Source organism: Bos indicus x Bos taurus, chromosome 29 (genome assembly GCF_003369695.1).
Source record: "Bos indicus x Bos taurus breed Angus x Brahman F1 hybrid chromosome 29, Bos_hybrid_MaternalHap_v2.0, whole genome shotgun sequence".
NCBI classification, from domain to species: Eukaryota; Metazoa; Chordata; class Mammalia; order Artiodactyla; family Bovidae; genus Bos; species Bos indicus x Bos taurus.
The window spans coordinates 10,166,298-10,177,055 of record NC_040104.1 but is presented as its reverse complement, the minus strand read 5'-3'; the positions used below and the strand labels follow the sequence as shown (position 1 = coordinate 10,177,055).

Here is a 10,758-nt window from a genome sequence, read left to right as displayed (position 1 = left end):
GTCCAATAGGAAGTGACGTGCCGTCGGTCAATCGCGCGGTACACGCCTGCTAAAACCGAGCTCTTTCGGCTCAGGGTTCCGAGTCCTGCCGGAGTTAGGTCTCTACCAGCTTTTGGAAAACTGTCCACGATGCTTATCTGCATGCGGTAAGCCAATTGGTGTGCTCTGAGCGGTTGAGACGTTGATTGGCCCCAAGAGCATGAATATTCACAAGGCAGCCACAAGGTCTGAGCCGGGTTTCTTGCCTGGCACCCTCCTTGACAGCCGGCGGTTTCCTTGCTGGGTGACCTAGGGCAGGCTGTGCCCTCCTTCGAGGGGCAGTAGAGACCCATGGGGCTGTATCCTCAACCCCATATTTAAAAGTGAAGTCGCTCAGTCGTGTCCGACTCTTTGCGACCCCATGAACTGTACCCTACCAGGCTCCTCTGTCCATGGGATTGGATTGCCATTTCCCTGGTAGATAAAGGCGGGTCCTTCAGGCCCGGGCTGTTCCTAGTCTCCAAACCTTCTGAGGACTCTTATCCTCTTTCCTCTACCGTCGGTCCTTTCTCAGAATGCTGTTCTGCGCCGGCTTCCTAGCCCTGATTGGGGAGCTCTTCCCCGCGCGCACCGTTAGAACTCCACGGGCCCACAGCCAGATGGCCTTTCTTCTTCAATAGCCGTCTGCGTGGAGTATTCACCAGATGCCAGAGCCTCCCGCCCATTTAAAGGCATGCAGCCTAAACTGCTGTGATGGCAACTGCGTAAAAACATTGGAGGGTGCTGATACCACAGCAGACCGCTGTAGTGGTCATTCCTCCCGACACTAGAGGTGTTGGCTTAGACCAGGAAGAGAGCAAGGGAACTGAGGAGGCCCCAGAGACAGGGACCATGAGATAGAGGGGCGTATCAGCTGGGCTACGGAGCTCCTGCTGTGTTGATCAACCCACAGCATTGGGCTGTGAAAAGAGTAGCCGACCTGAGTCAGGCGTCTCAAACTAAACTCGAGGTAAGTCTGCTGCTTAGGCTTTTCCCTATCTCTAAAGAAAGTGCTCAAGGAGCAGACAGTAAGCTTAACTTTTCTCTCCCAAGGTGCTCCTCTCATTGGAATCAGCTCGTGTCTAATCGGTCTCCCAAACCCGAAAAGGCAGGAAACACCACAAGGGGGACCTCAATATCAAGGCAGCTGCTGAGGCTGGCCTTGGGGATCCTTGAAGTAGCAGAAAAGTAGGTGGCATGATCCTACAGTACCCTCCAAAGTGGTATACATCCTGCTCTGGCCTCTAGCAACTCCCAGAATTCCTTCAGTAAAAAGAAGAGGGGGAGTAAGAGTTGGAAAATAAAGAAGAAACTAGACACACACGCACACCCCCTCCCTCTATGGAATCCACTAGTCAATTCGGAGAACCAGCACATCGCAACTGTTTTAATGAAGCTGGTCCAAGATGGTGCTTGGGCTGCAGTACTGTAGGCAGCTGGGGAGCAGTCTGGACTCCACAGGAAAGCAATAACGGGACCAAGCCACCTGTCCAGGCTACATAGCACGTAAAGCTGTTCCCAGAGCAAGCCCCATCTGCACCTTCTCTATTGTGCTTTGTCCTTTATTTTCCCAATCCAAGACACACACCCCAACACACACACACCCCGTCCTATAGAAGCCACCACACACACACCTTCCTATAGAAGCCACCAGACACACACAAACACCCCCTCCTACAGAAGCCACCACACACACAGCAGAGAACAGCTGAGCCAGGAGGAGCTGAAGAAAACAGCTTTTTATTTGTTACTATAAGAACCAATTACAGAATCCGAGGTTAAAAAAACAGACAAAAGGTCTTTATTTCTGAGAACTGGCGTACAAAAGGCAGAGGGGACAAGGGGAGGGAAGGAAAGAGCGAGCATAGGCTGGGATTGATACCAGCTTAGGGGCCTCAAACTCCATTTAGGAAAGTCCGGACACCGGACAGCAAGAGAAACCCCCAATTAGGAAAAAAAAAAAAAAAAAAGACATGGCAGTCATGGCAGTGCACGCCCCCCTCCCCCAACCAGATACCACCACCTGGTATCTGTTTATTCTTCCCCTTCCCTATCCCCTTTCACAAAGGGAGGCAAAATTTTTAAAAAATTAAAAAACCCTCCCCCCCAAACTGTCCAAGACAACTGTGGTTCCTACCCCCCAAAACAGGCTAGGTTCCCACAATGAGCCAAGTTCCTGCAGACTGCCCTCCACCACCAGGCATGGAGAGGCATTAGAAGGGGACAAGCCTCCAAGTGCTAACACCAGAGGGCGCCCGGCCCCTCCAAGGACACACTCATTTGCTCCCTCCCTCCTTCACTCCTCATTCCCTTTGATACTAGAGGGAAGGGAGGCTAGGTGCCCTGTGCACCCACCCTCTAGCTTTCAGCCCACCTCCCTTCCCCACAGGTGCTCAATCTTCCAGGACAATGGGCTCATTGGTGCTGGCAGGATGTGACGAAGGAGGAAGAGGGACTGGGGGCCGCACTGCCATCAGCGGCGGCTTCACCTTCAAGGGCAAATTGGGCCTGCGGGCAGCTCTCCGCATTTCCAGGTGGGTCAGAGCCTTCCGCAGGGCTCTGGCCGGCAAGAGAAGAGGCAGCAAAAAAACCAAAGACCATCAAGGTGAAGCTCCACATTCTACTACAATGCCACCTTCCAGCCCATCTTTTCCCAGCATCCCCCCTCCCTGCAACCCAGTCTCGGGGAGCTGCTCTTGCTCAGATCCTCCTATTTCCTTTCCCATACCCACCCATCTGGGTTGTTGACCTCTTGGCCCCTCCCATGGAGGGCTCCCTACCTGGTATCTTTTGTGGCTACAAACACCACAGGATTAGGTGCATCAGCTGGGTTGAGTTTCTGACGCTTGGCTGCTGGCTGTGAGCTTGAGCGAATCCCTGAGGCCAGAGGCCTTCCATTGGCAGAGAAAGGAACTCCTGCCATCTGGAAAAAGGTGGGGCAACACAGTGAGAGAGCGGACTCCCAGACACCCATTAGATATAAAAGCTATAAAAGCCCACCCAACTCCACTTGGCTCACTCACAGTCTCATAGGCCCGTTTCACCATGATGCCCCCCAGTCCCCGGTTCTGGGTCAGCTGATTTCTGTTGATCGGTGTCTTGGTACCCCGAGGTGTTTTTGGTTTCAGAGGTGCCTGGGCCACTGTCAGAAAAAAATTAAAAGAAACCATGGAGAACGTTCACACTTTCTCTATGAATACCCGAAAGTAGTGATGGGAGAGGGGTCTGACAAGTAATTAGCAGTATTTCAAAAGTCATATATGAACATGTTCTTCCATCAATCAGTATGTAATTATACTGGATAGCTTATGAGAAGAACATTTTTATCCTAGAAAAGTACAGTTAAGACTAACCCTCTCTGGACTCAGTGAGAAAGAAAAAAGCAGGGGAAGAGAAGGGTCTTTAATAAAAGCCAGACACCACCTAGCGGCTCCCCATCCTAAACCCACCCTGAGTCATCTAGCTCCCCATCCCTTACCCAGATCTTTGACGATAGTTGCCAGGGGCAGCCGCACCAGAGGGTGAATCTTCAGTGGAGTCTTGGCAGCCTTAGGAAGTCTAATGGAGCCTGGAGAACAAAGATGAAAGCTTCTGAAGGTGCGTCACTATTCAGGTCTCCTCGGGGGCCAGGAGCCAAGTCTTTTGGTTTTCGTCACACTGTGCAGCATGCAAGATCTTAGTTCCCTAACCAGGAACTGAACCTGCACCCCCTGCATTGGGAGCATGGAGTCTTAACCCCTGCGCCACCAGGGAAGTCCCAAGGAACCATGTCTAATCTCCTAACAAGCCCTTGCAGCCTACTACCCCTGCTGTCATTAAACACCCAGAGAAAACCCTGGTCTCTGGCCACAGCAACCCGAACCTGCCACCAGCCCAGCACTCCTGCCCTTACACTCTGCCTTGATGGCGTTGGCATTGATAGGGGCGTAGGGTCGTCGGGCAGCCCTCCTTGGCTGCAACAGGTCCCTGCACATGCGTCTGGCAAGACGGGTCAGCTTTGTGGTCTGGAGCAGGAATGTTTGCCTGTTCTTAGCCAGCAGCTTGGCCCGGTTGGCGCTGGTTGTGTAGGGGGAGAGACCTTGGGCTTCTGGTCTGGACAAATGACCCCTCGAGTGTGGCTCCTGGAAGGACAGAGGATAAAGGGAAAACAGTCAGTCACCAAGGCTCCCTTCTTCCACTGCCAGCAGAGGGTTTATTCCCACCTGATTTCTTTGTTGCTGTCCTGACCACCTGGCTCCCCAACCACTACACCAAGTCCGACCTCCACCACCCGCAGTCAAGCCATCACCTTACTGGAGCTGGGTGTTCTGGCCTTCGCCTAAAGCTCACATCAATTAGCTTACTGCTCTCCCCAACCTGCTCCTCATCCATCCTTACTGTGGTGCCCCGAGCAGCCCCCTCAAGCTGAGTTGGGGTCTTCAGTCCCCCGTACTTCTTCCAGTAGATCCAACAGGAAGCACAGAGGCGGCACTGCATGTTGGGCGGGCCCCAGGCGTACCACTGGGCAGACTGTGTGGCTGTGGGAGCATGGAGTGGAGGGAACAGTCAGGAGGTAAATGCCACTTGAGCCTCTCAGGCAAACACCCCACTCACCCCCGGCATCCCTTATCCCCCTCTGGAACTCACTGTGGCAACTCTCACAAGTCAGGCCCTTTTGGAATCCAGCCCCATTCATGCCAGGTTTTGAGCCCACAGAGATTATCTGGTTAGGGTTTGGTTTGGTGCTAATGGGAGAGAAACCAGGAACTGGTCAAGGAAAGACTTCCACTTTGTCCCCATAATAATTTGCCCCTGTCTCCTGTGCACCCCCCATCACTTAGAAAAGCACAGGTTACGGGCAGAGAGAGGAAACACACCCTACCCATCATACTTACTAGGTAGGGATGTAGACTTGTTTTAGTTTGCTGTCTGCTTCAGCAGCTTTCAATCTTTTCTGCGGGAAGGAGAAAAAGAAAAAAAGGATCAGAGCATCTCAGCTGGGGGTGGGGGGTGTCATCAACTTCAAAAGCAGAGGTGAGCAGGGGGCCTCTGGTCCAGCCTCCCCAGCCCAGACCTTACCTGTTGAATGTATCGGTCTGTGGTTTTCCACATGTAATAAAACTGAACTATGCTGGCCAGTGACTTCCAGGGTAGCTGAAGAGACAGAGAGAAGAAGGGTGAGCTGGGATCTGGCCCCAGAGCCTGGTTCCCTCATCTGCCACCTCTTCCACCTCTCCTCCTAGCTCCAGCAACTTACAAAGTCCTGGCGAATATCATTGAAATCCTTCCCATACTTCTCCAGGGCCTCTTCAAACAGCATAGCCTCTGAGGCTGACCATTCCTCCATCTCATCCCGACACAACACTGGCCCGCCCTGGGGCACCAGGGTTGACATGGCCTTAGCCAGATCATAGCCATTCCTCTGCAACGTATCCATTGCATGAAACTACAGAAAAGGTGGGAAGCAATGCTGATGACCTAAAACTCTCAGCACCACTCCCCTGCTGCTCTTTAAGTACTCCCCCCACCTCAGAGATAACCTCCTCCCTGCAGAGTTCCGAGGCTCTACAGGTCCCCACAAAACACAGCCCACCCAACTACCCACCAACTTTTGCTCACCAGGGTGATATCTCGGGAGGCAGCGGCTGCACTCATGTGCAGGCTTGGCTGCCGAATGGAACTGCTGCAATCTAGGGCTCTTGCAAAGGTCCCCACAGCTCTAAAGGAGAGAGTGAGAAGTCAGGGAAAGAAGAAAGTTCGAGTGGGCTGAGGAACGAAGCCAGATGAGGCGGGGGGGGGGGGCGGATAAAAAAGGACAACACCCAGGCCAAAAATAATTAAAGTCCATCTCTTAAGAACATGACTCAGAACTACGTCCACACCGCCCACAGCCCATCTTCCCCATCCACCCACCCCTCACCGGGCCACCACGAGAAACTGATCAATCTGCCGGTCTGTGAGAGGGTTGTCTGGATCCCAGACTTTCATCTCCATCTTCTGTTGGTTCCGATTATCAGATTCTCCTGGGGAGTGGGGAAGTGGTATCATCCAGGAGAAAAATAGGTGCCTTGACACAATAACACCTCATCTCCTCCTTGGACGCTATTAGCCATCTTAACTCTCAGACTTCTCTTCCCAGTGTGCCCGTCTGCCCCCTTCAGGTTCCTAAGGTCCCATTCTGCCCGGGTTGTTAACACAGAGCCACGCAGACTGTGCACCACACAAAGCCAAGGCCCACCACTCAGAGACTTTGATCTTAAGACATCCCAGTGGTCATAACCCAGTCTCTCCTGCTTCATACCCTCTGCCAGGCGATCTGGGATCTCAGCTTGGTATTTGCAACCAACTCGGATCTCTCCCTGATCAGCTAGAAGTGTCTTCTGCATAGGGTCAAACACCAGTGAGTAAAAAAAGCAGTCCTGGAGACAGAAAGAGAGAAGGTAAGCAGGGTAGCAGTCCTCATAGGCAGGGGGCACGGGGGTTATCCAGAGTTCCCAAGACAGGCAGCCTGTCAACCTGTACCTCATCCCAGTCAGACTTTCTTCCTGCCTTTCGGGGCAATACCCACTTCCCTCCCTCTTCTCCCAACACTTCTTTCTCACCTCCTTTTCCAGGTACTGGCTCAAGATATCTGTCTCATTCAAGAGGGTCACACTGCATTTCCCCCTACGGGAGAGAAGTCAGAAAACCCTGGGTGAGCTCATTTCCTCTGCGCGGCATCTCCTGCACACCAGCCCCTCCTCTCCACCTTCTAAATAAGTACATGCAAGCCAAGTGGCCCTGACTGCCCCATACCTTATGTGGGTGGCTGGCAATGATTCGAATTGCCGAGAAAGAAAAAGTTCTCGGTGCTTCAGTTGATGTCGCTGCTGTTCTGACACCCCTGGCTGCTTCGATTCCTCCTCAAACTCCCCTGGGAGATTTAGGAGGAAGAAAGCAAGTCAGAAACTAATTCAGAAAGAAGCCACCTTAAAAACTCTAAGCCAGGGAAAATATTTAATGTTTTCCTCACATTCCTCAGGGACCTGCCTTCCATATCCTTACCACACCACCCTTACCTCTTAGCCCTCCCGTTGCCATCACAGGTGCTCCCAACTGTTCATCACTAATGAGTGCTCTTAGGGAAGAGCTGCTCAGGGTACAAGAGCTTCCCAGGTGACTCAGGGGTAAAGAATCTGCCTGCCAATCAATGCAGGAGACAGGGCTGGATCCCTGGGTGGGGAAGATACCCTGGAGAAGGAAATGGCAACCTGCTCCCAGTAGTCTTGCTTGGGAAATCCCGTGGACAGAGAAGCTGGCAGGCTACGTTCATGGGGCCACAAAGAGTCAGACACACTGAACACACACATGCTGAGAGTACAAAGGCTGCCACAGAAACACACGGCAAACCCAGGTGCCAATGCTCAGATACCACTCATACAGCACACATCTGCCCACACCAGGCCCAGCGAGAATATCACACTTGTCTCTTGCTAAACTAGCCTGGGGTCCAGAAATTCAGTGAAGATAAATAAATAAATAAAAGCATCACACAAAATTGTGTTTACCAGTTCCTCTGCAAATTTCAGGAGACTCTGCTCTTAAACATCACATGCAACCCTAACTCTCTTGTTTTCTACTTGCTAATAATAGTTTGTTTTGGGGGCTCTCAAGGACAGTACCTCTCAAGCCAGTGCCAACACCTTCCCCCCCAAGGAGCTGCAACTTGCCCTGAAACCTTAGTGGAAAGGGTTAACTTGGTTGGGTGCCAACCAAACAGGGAGGGGGCAGAAGAGCCACAGGCCCAGGCTCATTGGTGCATTGTTCCCAACCTCAAGGAGAAGGGGGGGGGGGGGCCAGGGGTGTGCAGTAGGCTCCACCCCTTGCCTGTGTGCTCCGGAAACCCTGTGCTAAGGCAAGGGGGACCACACCCCCCACAGCCTTTCCGATTGGACAAGACCAAGGTCAGCCCCTGCCAGACAGGGTTGGAAACCCCAGAGAGCCAGAGAACTTGGTCGGCCCAAGTCCTCGTTAACCCCTTCACGCCCAATGCTCAAAGAAGCCCAAAATAAGGAAAATAATTTAGAAAGGAAGAACAAGAGAAAGGGGAAAGAAAGCCAAAGCAGGAAAGGAAAAAGAAACTAAAGAAAACAGAAAGCTATGTATCTAAAAAGATGAAAGCATCAAGAGAAGCAGGATAGGGTGAAAAGAAAAGGGAAAGATGTAAAATGGAGTACAGGGCTAGGTGAGAGAAGCTAGGCGAGGTGAGAATAGAGGAAAAGCGCAAGAAAATGTTCCTGGCTTCCTATTTTCTCCCATCAGTGTAGCCTTACCACCTCATGATCACACCAAAAACCTGCTTTCCTATTATGCACGCTTCTCAGTACAGTCTCTTCTCTTCACAGTCACCACCTATCATCCCAATATAACCGAAACTGTCCCCCTAGAGGTCTGCTTCTCTAAAGTGCTTCCTCATCCCCGATTTAAATACTATCATCTCTTTTACATACACCATTCACAAAGGCAAATTCACAAATATACAACTCACACACAAGCCAAATTCTGGCTTTCCTTATCATGGCCTTTCCACCTTGCTTCTAAACCAACATGTAAAAACAGGCCTCCCTCTGCAGACCAGGCACTTCCCACCCCCAAACTCACACCCCTGCCTTGGGCATGCTACAAGAGAACACCTGCAGGGACATGCCCAGGCTTCAGATCATGGGCAGTGGGAGACAGGGAAACCGGGGGTGGGGACAAAGACACTCACTGGCATTACTATCAGCCAGGCTGTTGAGGCTACTAGAAATGTCCCTTCGCCGGAAGAGGCACACGACCTTTGCCTCCACGTTTCCATTTGCAGTCTAAGGAGAGAAAAATCGGTGGTGAAAACTAATCATTTGAAAGTGGAAATGCATAAAGAAGAGACTAACATCAGTGAACAAGTTTCTAAAGAATGTAAGAAAAACTCAAATTATGAATCAAGAGATTCACATTTAAGGACAGACTTCCAAATCCCTTTCCTCGGCCCCCCAAAAAACAGAACAGTAAAGTTCCCACTAAGCTCTTAATAGCCTTTCCTGAATGCGTGGAATAAATGAATGAATGAATATGCATGGGTACTTAGGACAGGGTTTGTGTTATCTCTGTCTCTCATTCACCTGAAGTTACAGATCTCTGAAAAAAGAAGACGGAGGTTGGGGGGTAGGGGGGAGTGGCGGGCCTCTGCTCCACTCACCTTGTTGAGCTCTTCAATCCTTCTAACCAGGTAAGGATTGCTGGAGGAGTTCTCAAAATAGACGTAATCTGTAGGAGGGGGTGGGGAAGAACCGGGAAGATCAGAGGAGTAGATGGGAGAGTCCAGCACCAGAGTGGGAGGAGCGAAAGGAGGCCTGAGTAGACCAAAAGGAGATAAGGGTCTAGGTAGAGAGGACGCTGAAATGTGCAAGTGTACAGACTAGCAGAAAATAATGGAGAGACGTTCCACCCTCCAACCCTAATCACCCAGTTCTTAAATCAGATCCTCCGCTCAAAAGTGAGCCTTAAGGAGGAGACAAGAGAAGCAGGGGGTTCCCCTGCTCAGCAGTCCCCACAACTCAGCGATGGAGTTGCATCCCAGTCTCGGTCAAGAGAGCAATTGTTCACTTTGTACAGGGCCCCCACCTTTGCGAACCGAGGCGCACAATAACGCCTGGGAAGAGGAAACCTCCCGGCCGCTCCCCCGTTGGTGGCCAAGCAGTCGCCCCGGCCTTTCGCGCCCCCTGCCTGCCCTGTCAGCCCCTTTGGAACCACTTTCGCAATCCCGCTTTACGACCCCGGCGGCCCAGACGCTGCCCTGAGAGTGACGTCGGGCCGCCCGCAGCCTCCCCGGGAGTCTTGGAGCCCGGCCGCGTCGCGATCCCCGCGCTCTCGCTCCCCATGCTCCCGGTTCCGGTTCCGGTCCGCGCTCTGGACCACGCCGCCCTAGACGCGGTTCCCCGCGCCGCTGGGAGCCGAGCCTTTCTGACCCCAGCGCCCAACCTCTCCCGCCCCAAGCCCCGAAGCCCCTAACGCCCGGTACTCACCTCCCACTCGGTACATGTTGGCCGCCATGGCCGTTCCCGCCGCCGCCTCCGGCCGCACAAAGGGGTCCGGAAGGCTCCCGAGGGCAGGACTCGAAGCGAAGCCCTGAACGCGGGGCCGGCGCTTCGCAGAAGTCTCAGTCGGGCCCGCGCAGCCGGCGCCTCCGCAGCCTCAGCCGTCGCGGCTCATCCCGGCCCGCGCTGTCGCCGCCGCCTCTATAGGCTCACGCCCGGGACGCCGAGACCGGCGCCGGTCCGCTCGGCTTCTTCCGGAACGACCTCGGATCTCGCCGGACCGGAGGCGGGCTGCAGCTACCCCCGCCCTCGCCGAGTCCCACCAGACGTTGGACTCTGAGGGCCGCCGCGAAGACTTGCCGGCCCGCCTCGGGGTTCGCCTCCTTCCGGAACACCTTCGGCGGATCCGGAGAACAAGGCCCAGCACTCGGCTCCGGTCGGAGAGCAAGACCGCAAAGCTCGGCTACTTCCGGAAGAAGTTCGGCTCCCTCCGGGCAACCGCGGCCCAGCACTCGGCTATTTCCGTGGCGGCTCGGCCCCGCCTCCGAGGGCGGGGAGAGGAGTTGGGCTTAACTCTCTGCTAGCTGGAGTCTTGCAGCTCCGCCTGCGGCCGCGGAAAAACTCGTAGCGCCTTAGAACCTCGCAGTTATTTGCAAGAGGCTTCGCCTGTTATTTGCATAAAAAGTCCACCCTCCCTCACCTTTTC

General features: G+C 53.4%; 1 protein-coding gene and 1 long non-coding RNA gene across 3 annotated transcripts; one reads left to right on the top strand and one right to left on the bottom strand.

The window, feature by feature from the left end:
• Nucleotides 1-64: 64 nt before the first annotated feature.
• LOC113885738 lies at nt 65-1,909 on the top strand. Its single transcript, XR_003509319.1, has 2 exons — nt 65-146; nt 1,072-1,909. It is a non-coding gene; the product is annotated as an uncharacterized LOC113885738 (long non-coding RNA).
• On the bottom strand, nt 1,742-10,573 carry MTA2 (metastasis associated 1 family member 2). 2 transcript variants are annotated; one of them, XM_027531341.1, is made up of 18 exons: nt 10,041-10,573; nt 9,215-9,282; nt 8,747-8,840; nt 6,793-6,910; nt 6,600-6,663; nt 6,299-6,416; nt 5,918-6,020; nt 5,617-5,716; nt 5,255-5,443; nt 5,077-5,151; nt 4,893-4,951; nt 4,645-4,742; nt 4,396-4,535; nt 3,911-4,139; nt 3,497-3,586; nt 3,042-3,160; nt 2,799-2,941; nt 1,742-2,577 (listed from the first exon to the last, which is right to left on the bottom strand). In XM_027531341.1, exons 1-18 carry the CDS (start codon nt 10,066-10,068, stop codon nt 2,412-2,414), a joined length of 2,001 nt encoding a protein of 666 aa, XP_027387142.1. In that variant the 5' UTR covers nt 10,069-10,573; the 3' UTR covers nt 1,742-2,411. The 2 variants fall into 2 exon arrangements, with proteins under 2 accessions (XP_027387142.1, XP_027387143.1); XM_027531342.1 differs by lacking the exon at nt 10,041-10,573 and adding an exon at nt 9,640-9,663.
• Nucleotides 10,574-10,758: the final 185 nt, after the last annotated feature.

Coding starts and splice junctions, on each gene's coding strand:
- MTA2 (XM_027531341.1), bottom strand. CDS start 10,068: ATGGCGGCCAACATGTACCGAGTGGGAG. Junction 6,021..6,298: donor CCCAGATCGCCTGGCAGAGG/GTATGAAGCAGG, acceptor CCCACTCCCCAG/GAGAATCTGATAATCGGAAC. Junction 3,587..3,910: donor CAACGCCATCAAGGCAGAGT/GTAAGGGCAGGA, acceptor TTTGTTCTCCAG/GCTCCATTAGACTTCCTAAG.